General features: G+C 45.1%; 1 protein-coding gene across 4 annotated transcripts in view; it reads right to left on the bottom strand.

Annotated features, from left to right (window-relative positions):
* Window positions 1–1,295: 1,295 nt before the first annotated feature.
* The window catches only part of LOC109883976 (mitochondrial import inner membrane translocase subunit tim16), a 179,596-nt gene continuing 159,438 nt past the window's right edge, over window positions 1,296–21,453 (bottom strand). Inside the window, exons 3-23 of one of the 4 annotated variants that reach the window (XM_031821692.1) lie at window positions 20,919–20,973; window positions 20,744–20,801; window positions 20,134–20,279; window positions 19,816–19,911; window positions 19,492–19,599; window positions 18,261–18,417; window positions 16,789–16,964; window positions 16,220–16,415; window positions 15,746–15,888; window positions 15,383–15,487; window positions 14,811–14,896; window positions 14,415–14,556; window positions 14,006–14,095; window positions 13,655–13,771; window positions 13,293–13,428; window positions 11,503–11,594; window positions 10,467–10,556; window positions 3,913–3,997; window positions 3,596–3,732; window positions 3,140–3,205; window positions 1,296–1,467 (exon numbers count right to left, since the gene is read on the bottom strand). In XM_031821692.1, the coding sequence (XP_031677552.1) occupies window positions 1,363–1,467; window positions 3,140–3,205; window positions 3,596–3,732; window positions 3,913–3,997; window positions 10,467–10,556; window positions 11,503–11,594; window positions 13,293–13,428; window positions 13,655–13,771; window positions 14,006–14,095; window positions 14,415–14,556; window positions 14,811–14,896; window positions 15,383–15,487; window positions 15,746–15,888; window positions 16,220–16,415; window positions 16,789–16,964; window positions 18,261–18,417; window positions 19,492–19,599; window positions 19,816–19,911; window positions 20,134–20,279; window positions 20,744–20,801; window positions 20,919–20,973 (2,386 nt within the window). In that variant the 3' untranslated portion in view covers window positions 1,296–1,362. Of the gene's footprint in view, window positions 1,468–3,139; window positions 3,206–3,595; window positions 3,733–3,912; window positions 3,998–4,474; window positions 4,718–4,842; window positions 4,943–5,590; window positions 5,734–10,466; window positions 10,557–11,502; window positions 11,595–13,292; window positions 13,429–13,654; window positions 13,772–14,005; window positions 14,096–14,414; window positions 14,557–14,810; window positions 14,897–15,382; window positions 15,488–15,745; window positions 15,889–16,219; window positions 16,416–16,788; window positions 16,965–18,260; window positions 18,418–19,491; window positions 19,600–19,815; window positions 19,912–20,133; window positions 20,280–20,743; window positions 20,802–20,918; window positions 20,974–21,453 lie in introns of those variants that run through there. The other 3 variants (XM_031821689.1, XM_031821690.1, XM_031821691.1) reach the window with 3 other exon arrangements.

The raw sequence follows: 21,453 nt of genomic DNA, 5'->3' as shown, positions 1-21,453 counted from the left end.
CTAGCCTACCTCTTTCAGGTAGTACATTCAATGCAGTATTTGTGTTATATTTAAGTAATGAATGATAGGTTGTGCATAATAACTTCAAATGTATAGCCTCTGTCTCTTGCGCTAAACGCACGCACCTGTGTTCCGCTGGCCTCTCTACTTTAAAAGAACACTGCTTAGCTGTTGGAGTCTCATGACTCATCACTTTTTGTTGTTGTTGCATTTCTTCTACCAATAAACTATTCAAAGAGGGATGCAAGCTCTTGTTTGCTGAATGGTAAATACAGCAGCCAATAGAACTCACGGGGAGTTTGAAAGAAGAGCGAACGTGTGATGGTGGAAGTCTATAGCAGATATTTATTCAGACATATAACCATTCAATCTTCGTGAAGATAATTAAAAGCCGTCTGCATCTAATTCTGGTCCTCTATTATGCAAACATGTCATTAGAATGATAAAGAAGCGGACAACTTAACGTATTTCAATTAACTGTTGAAAGCAAGGAAGGAAGCAACAAGAGAGAAAGAAGTAGGAAATAACATACTGGGTTTTATTTATTTTTTAATTCAAAATTAAATTCGCTAGCCTACACATGTAACTGTGTAGGTAGCATGTGCTGCACCAGAATTGCATGTTCTCTCCCAACTTTATCATGAATTTACGAACACACCCGAAGTCGTAAAATGTCTATAAAAGAATTTCTTATTCTAGCAAGATGTTGCATAGCAACAGCATCAACTTCCGGTAGACAGCGCTAGTCTAAGCGCTAGTACGCTCAACTGAAAGAATACCATTTGATTACACTTACAGTATACTAGAATGAACTCATTCTCATTAAGTATGTAGTATACATGTTACTATGGGTACTTGAACACGGCTCTTATTTGTATGGGGCTTTATTAACTAAATGATTGAAAAATATTACATTGTTTGCAAACTGCTATGTAAACAGGTGGTGATTAAAACAGGTGGGGAACCCTGAATGACAGGTCAACACAGACGATCATATACGTATTGGATAATGGCACAGGATGGCTCTACTAGTAACAGAAACTGCTAAATTCTTCCATTATGGAGGCTTACATTGCTGTGACCAACCACACAGAGGCAGCATTGTGATATAGATGTGACTCAGGTCTAATTCACAGGTTGTGTTCATTAGAGCACAATGTGGAAAATGAAAATAAGTGTTTCTTATTGGCCAATTCCAGGTATAGAACCTCCCCGATTCAGTCCGGTTTCTTACGTTTGGCACATAATGAACACGACCCTGATCTCGTAAAGAGTCATACACACAGAGACACGGGTTGAGAAAAGGATAAGGCTTTTATTGAGGGTATAATTTACAGTGGGTGGGGTAGGGAGGGGGGCGGTTCATGTTTCTGGAGTCTGTTGCTTCTGCTCTGGTGGGGGTTTGGGTTTACTGTCCTGTGTCTGAATAGAGAGCTCCTCATCTAGACGCTCCTTCGCTCTCACCACCTTCAAATACACATAGGGACGGACACACACACACACACAAGCAGACAGGACACACACACACACACACACAAGCAGACAGGACACACACACACGCAGACAGGACACACACACACAAGCAGACAGGACACACACACACAAGCAGACAGGACACACACACAAGCAGACAGGACACACACACAAGCAGACAGGACACACACACAAGCAGACAGGACACACACACAAGCAGACAGGACACACACACAAGCAGACAGGACACACACACACACACACAAGCAGACAGGACACACACACACACAAACAGACAGGACACACACACACACAAACAGACAGGACACACAGACAATTAATTGATCAAAATCCTTAGCAGTGCACCTCAATACATGGCAAGTCATATTTGTCTACTGTTCTGTTATCATAATGATACATTGACATTGTAAATATTCATTTAGGCTACCACTGGATCTGGCATGTGGTGTCCTAATTAGAGGTCGACCGATTAATCAGAATGGCAGATTACAAGTTTTTTTTTTACACCTTTATTTAACTAGGCAAGTCAGTTAAGAACACATTCTTACTTTCAATGACGACCCAGGAACGGTGGGTTAACTGCCTTGTTCAAGGGCAGAACGAGCAGGCTCGTAAGCATTCATTCAAACAGCACTTTCGTGCATTTTGCCAGCAGCTCTTCGTTGTGCGTCAAGCATTGCGCTGTTTATGACTTCAAGCCTATCAACTCTCGAGATGAGGCTGGTGTTTCCGATGTGAAATGGCTAGCTGGTTAGCAGGGTGCGTGCTAATAGCGTTTCAAACGTCACTCGCTCTGAGACTTGGGGTAGATATTCCCCTTGCTCTGCATGGATAACGCTGCTTCGAGGGTGGCTGTTGTCGATGTGTTCCTGGTTCGAGCGAGGAGAGGGACGGAAGCTATACTGTTACACTGGCAAGACTAAAGTGCCTAAAAGAACATCCAATAGTCAAAGGTTTAAGAAATACAAATGGTATAGAGAGAAATAGTCCTATAATTCCTAAAATAACTACAATCTAAAACTTCTTACCTGGGAATATTGAAGACTCATGTTAAAAGGAACCACCAGCTTTCATATGTTCTCATGTTCTGAGCAAGGAACTTAAACGTTAGCTTTCTTACATGGCACATATTGAACTTTTACTTTCTTCTCCAACACTTTGTTTTTGCATTATTTAAACCAAATTGAACATGTTTCATTATTTACTTGAGGCTAAATAGATTTTATTTATGTATTATATTAAGTTAAAATAAGGTTTCATTCAGTATTGTTGTAATTGTCACTATTACAAATATTAATCTGTATTGTCTTTTTTTGGTCCTCCAATAATCGGTATCAGCGTTGAAAAATCATAATCGGTCGACCTCTAGTCCTAATATAAGGCATGATCATGATAGTCACTACAGGTCTAAGAATGTGCGCTATCACCAGCCTAATTTAAATTATCATCAGGACAGCTCTGTGCAAGGCTCTGTACAAGCACCAAAGAGGTATGAAACCCAAGAGACTCAACTTGCCATTATGCCATTATGGTTACAAGGAAGCAATTGCTTGTTGAGTCACATGGTTTCAAGCATCTCTGGCAATAATAAGCACGGACTCGCACAGAGATGGCTCGATACTGGAAATTGAACAATGAACCTCACCTTGGACTGTAGATAGAAAGATCCGCCCACCTCCTTGTCGTTGACTTTAAAAAGGTGTTCATAGTTCTGTTGACAAAGTACAGCAGGTCAGTCATGACCAGGTTGGCCCCACCAATGGCCTAATATGGAAATACATTTATAACCATGTACACACACTTGTCTGTCTTGTATGTAGGCCACATGAAGGAACTTCCTGTCTTCTAAATTTGTAAGTGTGACCCTGTCCAGAAAACCCTCTAGCCTGCGCCCTACCCCATAGACACTTTGTAAATATGACTGGACAGGGATTAACGACATGCAACATCTCCTCCTAGCCTGTTAGGGGACAAGATGGAGGTAGCGGTACATTGTTAATACCCATCCAATCATCTGTGAAGTTCCTAGGGGAAGGGGCGAGGCAGGGACAGGGCCTGTGTTCTCTGGGTGTTGTCTTCAATGTACTTTAAATGTGTGTACCTTCTGGAGCTCCTCAGGGGTGAGCGTGGCGATATTGAGGATCTGCTGGGCCTCCTGTAAGGTCATCCCAGTGAGACTAGAGGCTGCTGCTGACTGCTGTCCGGCACGCCCCCTGGCCTCCGCTGCAGCTTGACTGGCTGCAGACAGAGACAGAGAGACCGGGTTGGTCACCTTCTCAGGTAAGGAACATTTATGCAACAGTTTGTTTCTCTCTCAGAGACAGAAAGACAGATTTAATTGCCCTAAATGAGACACGTTTTCACAGTCCATTTTACATTGAAATACCATACAAAAGCATCGTTGAGTGAGGAACATACCAGCATATTCTTGCCGCAATGCACGCGCAAACGCCCGTCCTACTACCTGCGCCCCCATGACAATGATCTGCGCAAGATATTTCGCCTACACAAAGACAAGAGAGATTGTTAGTTCCACTTTATGTCAACAGAAAGCAACAGTCTGGTTTGGCTCAAGAAGGCCTAGTCTCGCGACAGCGACAGATTACAGCTCATAATAAATGAATGGCGACCGCAATGTAAACAAAACCACTTCTCCCCCTCAGAGAGCATTAGACCTGATTAGTTTCAGGAACATTGTGTTGACAGGCAACATTGTGAACCAGCCATAGTCATACTGTTACAGAAGTATTAGATCAGACAGAGCGGGCAAAGGTAGAGCAGGTCTGAAGCACACAGTGACTGTGCTGTATGCGCAGTGCTGATGAGAGCATCATTAACTACCCTGAACAAACACATAATGCAACATGCAATCGTTTCTACAATTTTACTCAGTTACAATTCATATAAGGATACCAGTCAATTGAAATAAATTAATTAGGCCCTAATCTATGGATTTCACATGACTGTCGGTCACAGATACCTTAAAAAAATGGTAGGGGCGTGGATCAGAAAACCAGTCAGTATCTGATGTGACCACCATTTGCCTTATGCAGTGCAAGTTTCTGGGTATTGTCTGGAACTGGAACACGCTGTCGTACACGTTGAGCCAGAGCATCCCAAACATGCTCAATGGGTGACACGTCTGGTGAGTATGCAGGCCATGGAAGAACTGGCACAGTTTCAGCTTCCAGATCCTTGCGACAAGGGGCCGTGCATTGTCATGCTAAAACAGGAGGTGAATGACACGACAATGTGCATCAGGATTTTGTCACGATATCTAGGTGCATTTAAATTGCCATCAATAAAATTCAAAAGTATTCATTGTCTGTAGCTTATGTCTGCCCATACCATAACCCCACCGCCACCATGAGGCACTCAGCAAACCGCTCGCCCACATAATGCCATACACGTGTTCTGCGGTTGGGAGGCTGGTTGGACGTACTGCCAAATTCTCTAAAAAGATGGAGGCGGCTTATGGTAGAGAAATGAACACTCAATTATCTGGCAACAGCTCCGGTGGACATTCCTGCAGTCAGCATGACAAATGCACGTCTCCTCAAACCTTCAGACATCTGTGGCATTGCGTTGTGTGACAAAACTGTACATTTTAGAGTGGCCATTTATTGTCCCCAGCACAAGGTGCACCTATATATATTGACCATGCTGTTTAAACAGCTTCTTGATATGCAACACCAGTCAGGTGGATGGATTATCTTGGCAAAGGATAAATGCTCACTGACAGGGTAGCAAAACATTTGCACACAACATTGAGAAATAAGCTTTCTGTTCATATGGAATATTTCTGGGATCTTTTATATCATCTCATGAAACATGGGACCAACACTTTACATTTTGCGTTTATATGTGTGTAGTTAGCTCGCTTATTAAAGCAACGATATGAGCCAGCTACCTAACGTTAGCTACAAAGATAGAAGACATATCAAGGATACACTACGGTTGCATAAGCTAAATTAGATAGCCAAGATTGGCACGGTGTGCGGGCTATAGCAAGAGCAGCAAGCAGCGTTTCTCCTTCACAGTTTCTTTAATCACGACACAGCTATTCATAGCGTTTCAAAGTACAAAAATATCTCACCATTGCGTTTATCCGATTATTTACAGTACAGTACACAATAAGACCGTGGAGGAGCACGGCGTTTTCACATGCACACCCATCAAGGTCGCAGTAGGTTCAAAGTTCAAGGGACAAACTCGGAACAAAGATATTCGAGTTTGGTGAAGATCCACAAACCGGTGCTCTCTCTGTATAAAAATACTGCTCTCTAGTGGATTGCTGTTTAAATTGCACCAATTTTCATTGCACAGCCTTCATCATCACGTCTTGCCAGCAGACCAGACTTGTTTGCTTACAGCTAGCTGCACTAGGCTCGGACAGCATGACCTCAATCCAGGGATGAGGAATACATTGTACTACGAATTGTCCCATTGTTGCACCGGAAAGATTGAGCGACGGCTATTTTTTCCGGAAAGCTGCCCTTTTTATCCTCATGCTAGGTAGAAAGTGCTTTGAACAACAATGGACAGTCAGCCAATCAGGCTCAGTGCGGGCTGTCATTGCGCTGTGGAAATGTCAGTGACTAATTGATAACATTGCCTGTTTTTGCAGTAAAGCAGGTCCCCTGTACAGTACCTGCGCCGGTGAGGGGAGTAGGTTAAGTCAAGGTGCCAGAGGTGAGCTGAGGGCCCTAAAGTTATTATAAGTGATTTTAGTTGATATTTCCTATTTAAATACACCGTACCACGTATCCTCCAAGGAGATGTTTTTTATTGTCTCATGTGCAAGAGATTATTACTATGTTACTTTGTTTCAAAAAGTACCTTGTCACTAATCACAGTGGCTGCAGTCCACCATACCATGATCTACACCTACCCAACACCAGGCTTGCCAGTCATTCATCAGTCCTGTTTGGCAATAGGTAAACATCATTTCATTCACTTCATTGTTCCTTTCCCATTGTTTTCATTCAAGTGAAATAATTGCTTCTATTATCTTTTGTGGCCTGAGTTGGAAACAGTATTACCGTTGACATTATATTCTAAAACGATACAAACCACCAGTGGGACATCTGTTATTGCTTTGTACATGATTTTCATGAATTAGGCACATACTTAAGTGTTTTTCTCTCGTCTCCGTCAAGACAATAGGATTAATAATAGCTATATTATTATTATATTAGCTTACATTAGAATGTACTCTGGAACTAGTGGGAGGGAATTCTAATGCCACTGAATCATTTTGAATGAATAGAGGCCAGGGCCCTCAGCAGAGCTCAGCCCATGCACCTCGACTTAAACTACTCCCCTCATGGGCACAGGAGACCTACTTATTACCAAAACAGGACTCAGTCTGGTCTTCATACTGTGCCGTATAGCAATGTTATGAATTTGTCATTGTGAATTCATTTGCTATTGTATGTAGTGTTTTTGTCCCTAGAAATGCTTTTTAAACATGAATGACGATGTGATATGGTGTATTTGTTAAGACAGTGTCCACCAGTTATGTTTTTGGAGCTCGAACAAAGAAATAAACAATTCAACGACAACCATGTTCTTGTGTGTGGCTGTTTACTGTCTTTGTTCATGCACCCTTGACAACAATGACATGGATTACCAATGAATTACTGTACTTCAAACGAGCATCCATAGTTGGGGGAAAGTTTGCCATACTAAGCCATTCCCCACAAGGGACGACGTTCAACACAAGCTCTAGTGCCATGTATGAAGACGAAAAGGGCAGCTTTTCGGAAGAACTACAGTCGTTCAATCTTCCCGGTGTAACAGTTGGGATAATGGGACAATTGGGAGTACAACACATTTCTCAATCCTGGATTGAGGTACTTTTTCCAAGCCATATCTCACGCCGGCTCTGCGGTGTCTTGATCTACAGTCATGCTCTCCGACCCCAGTGCAGCTCAGTGTTAACAAGCGTAACGGTAGTGTAGCAGCCATTTTGGCCTGTTTATGAGTTGTGTATCTGGTATCTGTCAAGGGTCATTTTTACTTGTTTTGTACACTAGAGGGGGTCATGGGTATTACCCCAATATGTTGGGGTCATGGGTCACTGGTCATGTGTGTATATAATTAGCCCAGGTGATCAGGAAGGGTTATCAGGTGAGAAGAGAGCACATACAGTTATTACTGTATCACAGATACAGCTATAGAGTCCATCTCTCTGTTCCCTTTTCTACAGGAATATGTGTTTTGGAACTTCACCCCAAAAGAGTAATGTTTGGAAAGCTGATTCTTGTGGAATAAATGGAACTTCACCCCAAAAGAGTAATGTTTGGAAAGCTGATGCTTGTGGAATAAATGGAACTTCACCCCAAAAGAGTAATGTTTGGAAAGCTGATGCTTGTGGAATAAATGGAACTTCACCCCAAAAGAGTAATGTTTGGAAAGCTGATTCTTGTGGAATAAATGGAACTTCACCCTAAAAGAGTAATGTTTGGAAAGCTGATTCTTGTGGGCGTGTGACGGACAGCTCTCTCCTGTGCCAGTTCATAGGGAAGCGCCACTACAGGTCGAGTCAGAATCTCCTGGCAACATCATGACATAAGTACATTTACTAGTTTACCCCTTTTTCTTTGAGATTAACAAACATTTCCCCCTTTAAACATACTTTTGTTTTAAGCAACAAATTGAAAGACAAAGAAATGGCATGTGTACAAGGTTCAAACAGTTGTTTATTGCAAGGCAACATGAACATTCCCACAAAACCATTATTCATAAGACGGACAGACAAATAACGCTTTATTCAAAGTATAAAAGATGTTTCTTTTTGTTAATTTCCCAAAGAACAATGTAAGACATCTGAGAGATTGCAGGCACAAAACACATGACAAACACACAATCACTGACACCAACAATATCTAGGCCCTACAGTCAATGCATTGGTGTCTGTTCCCTTTTCAAGTACTCCACAATGGCTGCGTTTACACAGGCAGCCCAATGCTGATATTCTGCCCAAGTACTGGCAAAAAGCTCTTATCTGATTGGTTTAAAGACCAATTAAAAAACACACGACAGAATTGGACTGCCTGTGTAAACTCAGTGAGTCTGACTACTATTGAAGAATGCTTGGTTGGTTCCAGTCTTTCTGTCATTGTAAACAACATGATTGGTTCGATCAGACGTGGATTAGTCTATTAGAAGTATTGCCTTGTGCTGTACTAGTCTTGATCATGGCTGCTGTGATTGCATCATATAGTAATAATACTGTAAGTTATTAAGAAAAAGTAACAAAATGATTGTTTACTACAGTATAATAAAAGAATGAGCTCCTTTAGTGAGGAATAATTCAATAACAGTCTTAAGATGAAGTGTTAACATATGAGGTACAGGAATTCCAGTTATACAGTCTATCAATCTAGAAAGAAAGGTACAGATACATACTACTTCCCACCACATTACAACCTCAGAGATCCACAGACACACTCCTGTACAACTCCCACAGGGGGTGTTTTGGCTTTTCAATACATGACACCCACATGTAAGAACGTCACACACATTTTAAGAGTCCCCCAAAACAGAGCGCAGCCCCGATGCTATAAACTATCTCCCAAGATCTGCTGGCTGAACTAAGATATGCACCTGGGTCACGTTCATTACAGCACGCAACGGAAAACGGTTTGAAATGCTTTGCAACGGAAAACAAAAATCCAGGTAATCCCTCCCTGTTTTCGTCCGTTTGGTGATTAATGAACACGACCCTGGAGTGGTACAGGACTGTTAGTAGGTCTTTATCACTGGCCAGAGAATGAAGCTACCTAAACAACAAAACACTATTATATTCCTATCAATAGAAGCCAGCCATGCTTTAACCTGAAGGCTGTTTACCCTGTTGTACCCTGTCTGTGTGTTGTTGAGGCCGTATGGGGATACCACAGACCATCCAACATCCACGGACTACAGGAGCTGGAGGTGCAGATGGGATATCCAGGTGGAGTGTGAGTCTTTGTGTGTGTGTGTGTGTTAATGTATAGTGATGCATAGGAGGTGGTAAATCTGGAAGACCATAGATACTGTATTCAGGTGCATGCGTTTGACTTTTTCATAGTTACTGTGTTTAGAAGATTATGGACTATGGTTCATATTGGCCCATACAAAAGCAAGCAGTGGTCTAGTCATTATTATTATGACACAGGTGTAAGGTTAGGAGTGGTGACAGACACACAGGTGTAAGGTTAGGAGTGGTGACAGACACACAGGTGTAAGGTTAGGAGTGGTGACAGACACACAGGTGTAAGGTTAGGAGTGGTGACAGACACACAGGTGTCCATCCATTGTGGCGGTAAGGGCTGGGTTGTAAGGGAGTGTTGGGAGTCATTTAACTATCTAGCCTGGTAGGAATGTTAGCTATTTACAGTACAAGGCAGCTGCAAGTCAAAGGTCAAATTGGGGTGAGGTTGCCTTTAACAACAGACCTAGGATCAGATTCCAAAACCCCAGTCCTACCTTTAAACATTATGGGGAGGAAAACATATCTGATCCTGATTCAGTCAATGGTTAGAGGCAACATCTACTTACTCAGAGTATTAGAGGATGATACGAGGATATGGGAGGTAGGGCTGCAAAAGTCTGGTAACTTTCCCTAAAATTCCCAGGAAAACAAGCAGGAAATCCAAGAATTCTCCAATTGGTATTTCTGGAAAACCTAGACATTTTGTTGACAGAATTTTACAACCCTAATGACAGGTTAATGTTATGCGTTTGAGAGATGTTCTTTTGACATAGGACACATCAGTGGCACACAGGAATGACACGTTTCAGTCCAACAGGCCCTTGGCTACTGCTGGACCCTGATTGGTCCGCAAGGCAACACACACTAGTCACCCTGAAAGACACAAGAGCATGGTTAAATGTGTGTGTGTGTGTGTACATTTGTGTTTGTGTGTGTGTGTGTGTGTGTGTGTCTGTGTGTACATTTGTGTTTGTGTGTGTGTGTCACTCACCCACTCATCGTCTTCTACTCCCTGGAAGGACTCCTGTGGTAGAGGGTTGTCGTCCATGTTCCCCAGCTTGCCTATCATGGCACTCAACAGCTGTAGTACAGACAGATGGTTAACACACTATAGTCCCACTACTGACTAGTGGTGAGTACCAAGACAGATGGTTAACACACTATAGTCCCACTATTGACTAGTGGTGAGTACCAAGACAGATGGTTAACACACTATAGTCCCACTACTGACTAGTGGTTAACACACTATAGTCCCACTACTGACTAGTGGTTAACACACTATAGTCCCACTACTGACTAGTGGTTAACACACTATAGTCCCACTACTGACACAAAACGCTCTCACAGGCTCTCAACAGCATAGTGAACTGGCTGCTGAAGGTCCTTCAACTGGCTTCCCATTGTATTCAAACTGGTTAGGTAGGTCTATCTGCTACCAGGATATTTACGTCTAGCCCAATGGAAAATCTGCAAGCAGTTGTCTGGACTTCACAAAGCCGTGGAAATGAACAGAAAATGAAACATTCATACATGATATAGATTATCCCATCACTACTAATAACTATTCACACTATTACCGTGACAAAGTGGTCACCAAGCTTCTAGGTAGCTGCACTCACAGAGAAATACTCCCTAAGATAAGATGCTTGTACACGTTCAGATTAGGGATGCAGGATATATGGGTGATATGCTGACGTGCATACCTATATAACGTAGGTACATGACGTAATGACACCAGGAAAAAGGTGGCGCTACACGTGCAACACAGCATTCCTAACCTATCCCACAATTCCTCTTGCACTGAGATGCAGTGCCTTAGACCACTGCGTCCATGTGTGTGTGTTAACTATTTAACTTAAAAGGCTGCAATTTTTTTAAATATCGGTATAATAATTTTTTGGCAAGGAAAACAGATATCGGTATTGGCCAAAAATGTCATATCAGTGCATCACTAATTCAGATAGTAGCAACACACACACACACACACACACACACACACACACACACACACACACACACACACACACCTCATCTTTCTTCTGCTCGTCAGTCTTCTCCTCCAGGTAGTGAGAGGATGGAAGGTACTTTCTCACTTGGACCTCCTTGGGCGCCTCACTCACTGATGACAGATGGACAGACAGAAACAGTGACAGTGAGACCAGAGAGTTGGGAGGGGTTGTGTTAGAATGGCAGTGGGCCACTGTGTATATACAGGGTTGTGTTAGAATGGCAGTGGGCCACTGTGTATATACAGGGTTGTGTTAGAATGGCAGTGGGCCACTGTGTATATACAGGGTTGTGTTAGAATGGCAGTGGGCCACTGTGTATATACAGGGTTGTGTTAGAATGGCAGTGGGCCACTGTGTATATACAGGGTTGTGTTAGAATGGCAGTGGGCCACTGTGTATATACTGGGTTGTGTTAGAATGGCAGTGGGCCACTGTGTATATACAGGGTTGTGTTAGAATGGCAGTGGGCCACTGTGTATATACAGGGTTGTGTTAGAATGGCAGTGAGCCAATGTGTATATACAGGGTTGTGTTAAAATGGCAGTGGGCCACTGTGTATATACAGGGTTGTGTTAGAATGGCAGTGGGCCACTGTGTATATACAGGGTTGTGTTAGAATGGCAGTGGGCCACTGTGTATATACAGGGTTGTGTTAGAATGGCAGTGGGCCACTGTGTATATACAGGGTTGTGTTAGAATGGCAGTGGGCCACTGTGTATATACAGGGTTGTGTTAGAATGGCAGTGGGCCACTGTGTATATACAGGGTTGTGTTAGAATGGCAGTGGGCCACTGTGTATATACTGGGTTGTGTTAGAATGGCAGTGGGCCACTGTGTATATACAGGGTTGTGTTAGAATGGCAGTGGGCCACTGTGTATATACTCTATGTGGAAAAAGGAAAAAGTATGTGAACCCTTGGATTTAGTAACTGGTTGACCCTCCTTTGGCAGCAATAACCTCAACCCAATGTTTTCTGTAGTTGCGGATCAGACCTGCAAAACGGTCAGGAGGAATTTTGGACCATTCATCTTTACAAAGAGATACTTAGAGATACTTTTGTAACCCTTTCCAGTTTTATGCAAGTCAACCATTCTTAATCTTAGGTCTTCTGAGATCTCTTTTGTTCAAAGCATGGTTCACATCAGGCAATGCTTCTTGTGAAGAGCAAACTCACATTATGTGAGTGTTTTTTTATAGGGCAATCTCGTCTCACTGATTGGACTCCAGGTTAGTTGACTCCTGACTCCAATTAGCTTTTGGAGAAGTCATTAGCCTAGGGGTTCGCATACTTTTTCTAACCTACATTGTGAATGTTTAAATGATGTATTCCAATATAGACAAGAAAAATACAAAAATGTGTGTGTTATTAGTTTAAGCAGACTGTGTTTGTCTATTGTTGTGACTTAGATGAAGATCAGATCACATTTGATGACCAATTTCTGCAGAAATGCAGGTAATTCCAAAGGGTTCACATACTTTCTCTTGCCACTGTACATGTGTGTCATTCCAGGTACACCGATCCACAAGACTTTGCTCAAAGCCTGTATCGGCAATTCTACGTTATAGAAGATCTCTGCCTCACATTGAGTTGATTGACGATTGGCTGTCAGAATAGATTTAGCCTGTGTCACCATCATGTCAAAGCACAAGGCAGATAATCTTGTCAAACCCAGGACTTGGCCCATGAAAGAGTGGATAGGTTGCCCCTTCTAAACTGTATCTGCTCGGCTTCTCATCTGACATTGACTTCAGTCCACTGTTTGTACTATATGTGCCTGGGCGGAGCAGAGCTGAGGTTAGCCCCTACCTGGGGTCATGTCTTTGGGCTTGAGGCTGATGGACTGATGCTTCCCATCAGAACCAGCCAGCCAGGCTGAGGCTGTCAGAGAGGACTCCCACCACACTGCTGTGTCTGGGTACACATCATCCTGAAAGAACTCTTTCTGTGGACGGATGGAGAGAAGGAAGGAGGGAGACGAGACACCACAGGATTAGTTCAGAACTCAAACAGCTCAAACTCCACAGGCTAAGTACAAACAGGGGTTCACATAGCAGACCCTTTTTACTGGTAGTTCTTTGAGGCCCTGGTCTGAAAAGTCATCAAATAACTGCAGGTTTTTCCTATTCCCCCATATATACACTAGATGGCAGCGTTCAGCCATAACTCACTCTGACGCGGGGGACTCTGAAGGCCACTGGCTCTATGGAGGTCTTACTGAGCCTCAGTCCCCTGGCCACCTCGACCTCTTGCACCACACACTCAGTCTTCGGCAGGAAGGCCAAGCCCTAAACACAGGAAACAGGAAGTTCATGCAGAGAGATTCTACAGGTCTACAGGTGCCTGCGTAATTGATTGACAGATCATCAATTAGTCAGTCAGTCAGTCAAACAGACATTTTATACAAGTCACAAATTCAGGGAAATGTTGTAATCTATTGACTACAAAACATGTAATGAGAAGGAGCAGGATATAGGAAATGAGAAAAGAAAGAGGGAAAAGCAGGGATGTAAATGCTATACCTTGTGGGGCTCTGAGGAGTTGAAGCTGGCACATTCCAGGAAATAAGGAGCTTCTGGCACTATCTCAAAGATGTACACTCGCGTGTCACCCTGGTAAATGTAAACAACAACAACAATGGCGGTATAGGTTTACTCGTGTCAAAGTCTGGGTATGGGGAGTCAGTATGGATCTACCAATCCACCACCACCACCAACATTAGCCCGGTCCCAGATAGTTTTTTGTTGTCTACTAGACATAGGAGTTGGCAAGACAGCACAAACTGATCCGGAACCAGGCTAGGCAGGCATTATTATCATGAAGCACAAGAGTCTGTAACAGACTTTCAACACAACATCAAGTCAATATGGGCTCTATTTTCTTCTATCCAAAAGAAATGCTCTGTTTATTTGTTTGTTTGTTGTCGTTTACCTTTCCGGTGAGGATGACGACGCTGGTGTCGGGGTCGTAGAAGGGAATGAGGGTGGAGGGTGAGACGTCGGTGGGGGCGCTGGCGATGGCCCCAGAGGACAGGGACTCAACGGAGTGCAGGTACAGGGTTCTCTCACTGCGACTGCAGAAGGGGGAAACACATCGGGGGTCAAAGGTGAGGTGGTGACATCAGAGTGGTTGTTTTCCTCTTGTTCACCAGGACCATAAAGCCATTGGTGCAGTTTTTTGTATGAACCAAGATTATGGGTGAACTACATGTCAGACTGAATGGTCATACACACAAACGATGAACTGAATGAATTAAATGAAGGTAAATGGATTGTTAAGCACAAATTGAAGCTCAACTACCAAACAGAAATCCAGAGAAATATTCACCTGTCGAATCCTGACACCATCAGGTATTTGCCATCACACACCCACACCACACGAGCCCCTCTGTGGCCCTCAGGACCTGCACCCTCCTGCAGAGAGAGAGAGAAGGACAATGAGAGATATATGGAAATACTCCAAACAAAAAGGTTAACAACTGCTCAGGTCTCCTGAACACACACCTGTACTGGCTCAGCAGACTTGCTCAGGTCTCCTGAACACACACCTGTACTGGCTCAGCAGACTTGCTCAGGTCTCCTGAACACACACCTGTACTGGCTCAGCAGACTTGCTCAGGTCTCCTGAACACACACCTGTACTGGCTCAGCAGACTTGCTCAGGTCTCCTGAAGACACACCTGTACTGGCTCAGCAGACTTGCTCAGGTCTCCTGAACACACACCTGTACTGGCTCAGCAGACTTGCTCAGGTCTCCTGAACACACACCTGTACTGGCTCAGCAGACTTGCTCAGGTCTCCTGAACACACACCTGTACTGGCTCAGCAGACTTGCTCAGGTCTCCTGAACACACACCTGTACTGGCTCAGCAGACTTGCTCAGGTCTCCTGAACACACACCTGTACTGGCTCAGCAGACTTGCGAGGGTCGTAGATGCGCAGTTTCCCATCCTTACACACCGTGGCCAGGAGTTTACCATCCGGACTCCACGCCATCCCAAATATCTATATGCACACCAGGCAGGAGAGGGAACAAAGAAAGGAACGAGTGAAAAGTTTAAATGAAGTGAAGGAGACAAGCAAAATGCACGTTCCTTGTACATACTGTAGGTAGGATCAATCAATCAATATCCATCCATCAATCATTATTATTATCCCAGATACATTTTACCATGTCCCTATTCTCTAACAAAACCAGTGGTTCCACCCCCTGCCAATACTAATATTCCTTATGTTCCGCCCCTTTCCCTCCTCCTCCGTCACCTGATCCTGGTGTCCCCGGAGCGCTTTGACCTCGTCCCCAGACTCCAGGTTCCACAGGCGCACCGTCTGGTCGTAGGAGGAGGATGCCAGCAGGCCCGACGCCAGGGGGTGGAACTTGACTGAGTAGATCTTCTCAGTGTGGCCTGTGATTGGTCAAAACCCCTGTCACTCACTCACATTCTATCAAGATATGATTTATTTCTATTGATAGATTCAGTATTCAGGCTATATATAAGGATAATAAGACGCACTGTAGCAAATTGCATACCGGTAGCCTGTTCATTTCATTTCTGTCACTCATTGAATGAAGGATAGAGTACTGATACATATGTGGCTACATTCACTCACACATCTACATATCAGATATTTCACATTGGACCCCAAAAGCTCCAGCTCTGAGTCTAACTTCTTTCAATTGAATTGTACTTTACTTGAACTGAATTGGTCTCCAGGCCCCTGTGTAGTGTGTCTTACCCTGCAGGATGGTCTCTGGCTCAGTCAGGGTCTCTGTCAGACCCCCCTCAGGCACCTGCCACACACGGATCTTAGCATCGTCGCCTGCCACCACCAGCCTGTGACTGTTGAAGGGGTCCCAGGAGAAGTCAGCCACGTTGACAGAGTTCTGGATGGTGGGCAGGCCCGTGTCCGCTAGCTTCCCAGCCTGAGACAACTGAGGAGGGGGGCAGTGAGATACATCCCTCTTTCTTTAATGTGTGAACCAATAAAGCCACATCTTTGGTCTAATATGGTGGCAGAAATCCTAAATGACTATTTACACTATTCATTCCTATTATTCGATGACATTCTACTGTATGTGTAATTCTGTAGCGGCTGCATATCATTTCGTGTTAGTTGAAGTGTTGTCTACTCCTCCAACTAATGAGACACAGCCATAAAACACCCTCACTTTAGCAGAACTCTGCTTTCTTGGCCAGGGCTCACTTAAAAAAGATAAAGATAAGGACAAATAAAAATAACTAAAAGAATACTACAATATTTTGGATTAAGACACATTATCTTCCATTTTCTAAGTGGGGAAGTACCTCAAAGATGGCGATCTGACCCCCGGCGGTGGCGAGGGGCACGGCCACGCGATGGCGGTTGGCACAGAAGCCATCACACTCCCCGGGCGTGGTGAGGTTGAGCCCCTTCAGGTTGGTGAAGTGGGTGTCTCTGTGAAGCACCGCACCCTGCAGGTGACGAAACTTACTGCTGGGACCTGGGGAAGGAGGAGAGGGAGGGAGAGGGAGAGAGAGGGAGGAGGAGGAGGGAGGGAGGGAGGGAGGAGAGAGAGAGGGAGGAGGAGGAGAGGGAGGGAGAGGGAGAGAGAGGGAGCAGGAGAGGGAGGGAGAGGGAGGAGGAGGAGAGGGAGGGAGAGGGAGAGAGAGGGAGGAGGAGGAGAGGGAGGGAGGGAGGGAGGGAGGGAGGGAGGGAGGGAGGGAGGGAGGGAGGGAGGGAGGGAGGGAGGGAGGGAGGGAGGGAGGGAGGGAGGGAGGGAGGGAGAGGGAGGGAGAGAGAGGGAGGAGGAGAGGGAGGGAGGGAGGGAGAGGGAGGAGGAGGAGAGGGAGAGAGAGGGAGGAGAGGGAGGGAGGGAGAGAGGGAGAAAGGGAGGAGGAGGAGAGGGAGGGAGGGAGGGAGAGGGAGGAGGAGGAGAGGGAGGGAGGGAGGGAGGGAGAGGGAGAGAGAGGGAGAGAGAGGGAGGAGGAGGAGAGCAGGGTGATTTTAGACCTTAGCTACATTATTTGTAACCTGGGTCTTGTTCATTAGGCACCAACCTGAAGAAATGATTTATAATGATGTACCTGCTCCAATAAGAAATGCTTGTTTTAGTTTTCTGTTGCGAAACATTTTGTTACGCAGTACCCAATGAACACCACCCAGGTATATTATTAGTAACCTAGTCCCATACTATATGTGCTGTGGGAAGCTCTTGTATGGTTAACAAACAAGTTGGTTACAGCACATTTAGAATGGTAACAGGCTACATCAGACAGGGGATACTGGCAGTGTGCCTGGTCCCAGATCTGTTTGTGCTGTCTTGATATGCTAGCAGTGTGTAGGATTGGATCGTCAGACAGGTTCAGATTAGTCCAAACCACCAACTCTCTCTCTCTCAACTCTCTCTCAACTCTCACAGTTCAGTTGTAAATACAGCTCAAACCAACAGTCAGCAGGACATTATAATAAGATAATGACAAGGTAGGGAAATGAGATGAGAGATGAGAGAGAGAGCCTTACCTAGCATTGAGACTGACACTGTCAAATCTTACATAACATACTTCCTAATACCATAACCGGATATGTAACACGGAGCATTGTGGGTAATGTAGTACCACTACAGTTTCCCAAAACAGCTTTACTCAACATGTTGCTGATGGGTAAGGATGTGTGTGTGTGGTGTGTGTATGTGTGTGGTGTGTGTATGTGTGTGGTGTGTGTGTGTGTGTATTCACGTATATGTGTGTTTGTGTGTGTGTGAGATGGAGCACTGCTACTGTTTCCCAAACAGCCTTACCCAACATGCTGCTGATGGCTTTGGCACTCTGGCTGGGGCTGGGGAGGAAGCCTGAGGAGAGGCCAGAGGTGGAGGAGGGGGAGCGGGAAGGGGCAGCACTGCTGCTGGGGGAGCTCAGGGGACTGCTGGAGGTGGAGCAGCCTCGCACTGGAGCCTCCTGGAGAGGAAGAACAACATTAATACATATACAATATACAATCATATAATTAAACAATAAGGCCCGGGGGGGTGTGGTATATGGCCAATATACTACTGCTAAGGGCTTTTCTGATGCACAACACAACGCGGAGTGCCTGGATACAGCCCTCAGCCGTGGTATATTGGCCATATACCACAAATCCCCAAGGTGCCTTATTGCTATAATAAATTGGTTACCAACATAATTAGAGCAGTAAAAATAAATGTTTTGTCATACCAGTGGTATATGGTCTGATTTACCACAGCTTTCAGCCAATCAGCAACAGGGCCGAATCACCCAGTGTATATATCCAATATAGTGTATAAGGTCTGATTAATATAAAATACTTTCTAGAGAGAAGGAATAATACTAATAATATGGTCACTAAACCAGATGTCTTTATCCAAAGATACTCACAGGTTTACAGACTACTTTAATCTACAGACATTAGATACTCACAGGTTAATCCAAAATATTCAATCAATACTCTATGTGTGGCCCGATGCAATAATATGAAAACAATTTGAGAGAAAATAAAGCAAAATCCAAATTCCATTTGTATTAAAATACAATAAAAAGGTAGTTGCTAGCAGAGGGAATGAGGGAACGGAGGGAATGAGGGAATGGAGGGAATGAGGGAACGGGGAGAATGAGGGAACGGAGGGAATGAGGGAACAGAGGGAATGAGGGAACGGAGGGAATGAGGGAACAGGGGAAATGAGAGAACGGAGGAAACAGAGGGAATGAGGGAACGGAGGGAATGAGGGAACAGAGGGAATGAGGGAACGGAGGGAATGAGGGAACGGAGGGAATGAGGGAACGGAGGGAATGAGGGAACGGAGGGAATGAGGGAACGGAGGGAATGAGGGAACGGAGGGAATGAGGGAACGGAGGGAACGGAGGGAATGAGGGAACGGAGGGAATGAGGGAACGGAGGGAATGAGGGAACGGAGGGAATGAGGGAACGGAGGGAATGAGGGAACGGAGGGAGCCAAAAGAGAAATGAAAACGACCCATAGAGGAGGAGGAGAACGGATGATGCTGGACTCTGACCTCTTTGCTCCTCCCACTGGGCAGCTCTTTCTTAGCAGGCGTCTGATTGGCTGGCTTAGCGTTGTTAGGCTTCTGACGATTGGATGGGTTGACACTGACCTTCTCAACCTGAGAAGACGCCCATGATTGGATGTTTAAGAGAACAGCAGGCTATTAGTGGTCCTGAAGTACAAACCGCGCCAAAAACCAAGCACTTCTATTGGTACTGTATGCACATTGTATCCAAGCTAGAATACAGATTAGAGTTATATTGTGTAGAGTGATGGTGGTACATCCAAGTTAGAATACAGATTAGAGTTATATTGTGTAGAGTGATGGTGGTACCTGTTTCTCGCCACCTTTCCACCACTCTGCAGCTGACATGGCTGCCGTCCGGCCCAAGGTGTCTGGGTACAGGTCTGCATGGAACTCCTGTCCTGACTGAATTAGATACACAAAAGCAGACATACTCTAAAATGGAAGACATAAAGGCTTGTTGAATGGTTTCTCATTCCATAACTTTATTTCCCTCAGTGACTACAAAGACACTACTGCCAAGTCCCCCTCCCATCAGTTTAGAAACAAGTACAGGGAAAGAACTGTTGCCATGACATCAAAATGACAGATGGATCTGCTGTTACAGTAGCCTGAGAGATACTGGACCTTGCGGGGAACGTGGTAGTTGATTGGCACGATGAAGCTGTCCGTCAGCTGCAGGACCCGCATGACCTCACAGGACAGGACATCCAATGCCAACTTGGGTACCATGGCAACACCTCGCGTTGGGGCTTCCGTCAGACAGTGGCTCACTGGAGAGAAAGAGATGAGGAGAGAATAAGAGGGAGAAAGAAGTAGAGATTAGAGGAGTGTGTGTGAGAGAGGGAGTGGGAGAGGTAGGAGGACAGACCTGGGTGTGTGAGAGAGGGAGTGGGAGAGGTAGGAGGACAGACCTGGGTGTGTGAGAGAGGGAGTGGGAGAGGTAGGAGGACAGACCTAGGTGTGTGAGAGAGGGAGTGGGAGAGGTAGGAGGACAGACCTGGGTGTGTGAGAGAGGGAGTGGGAGAGGTAGGAGGACAGACCTGGGTGTGTGAGAGGTAGGAGGACAGACCTGGGTGTGGGAGAGAGGGAGTGGGAGAGGTAGCAGGACAGACCTGGGTGTGTGAGAGAGGGAGTGGGAGAGGTAGGAGGACAGACCTGGGTGTGTGAGAGAGGGAGTGGGAGAGGTAGGAGGACAGTATTGGAAAATGAACAACCACTGAAGATCTGTCCTTACCTTGGGAAAGGAATGGTTCAGTGGCAGACACCTCGAAGCAGTCAATGACACTATCTCCCTATGGAAGAGAGAACAAAGCAGACATGTATTTACTGAGGAAGATAATAGTAAAATATGAAATGAGGCCAGCTGCCTTCATACTATCTGTTAAGGGAGACAACAAACTACATCTTACCATCCCAGATACTGTGAGGAGGCCTGAGTCAGGGTCAAACAAAGGCATCAGGGTCCTGAGAATGGAGAAGAGGGGGGGAAGATGGAGAGGGAGTAGATGGAGAAGAGAGAGAGGGAGTAGAGGGAGAAGAGAGAGAGCAGGGAGAAGAGAGAGAGGGAGTAGAGGGAGTAGAGAGAGAGCAGGGAGAAGAGAGAGAGAGTAGAGGGATGAGAGAGAGAGGAAAGAGAGAGTATAGAAGGAGGAGAGAGAGGAAAGAGAGAGTGTAGAAGTAGGAGAGAGAGAGTAGAGGGAAGAGGGAGTAGAGGGAGAAGAGAGAGCAGGGAGAAGAGAGAGAGAGAGTAGAGAGAGAAGAGAGAGAGGGAGTAGAGGGAGAAGAGAGAGAGCAGGGAGAGAGAGAGAGAGAGGAGGGGGAAGAGAGAGAGTGAGAGAGTGAGGAGGGGAGGAGAGAGAGAGGAGGGGGGGGGGGGGAGAGAGGAGGGGGAGGAGAGAGAGAAGAGGGGAAAAGATACAAAGAGAGAGATTTTCAACAAGCTGC

This window comes from Oncorhynchus kisutch, unplaced genomic scaffold, assembly GCF_002021735.2.
Source record: "Oncorhynchus kisutch isolate 150728-3 unplaced genomic scaffold, Okis_V2 scaffold4009, whole genome shotgun sequence".
Classification (NCBI taxonomy): Eukaryota; Metazoa; Chordata; class Actinopteri; order Salmoniformes; family Salmonidae; genus Oncorhynchus; species Oncorhynchus kisutch.
This window is presented reverse-complemented; position numbering and strand designations above follow the sequence as displayed.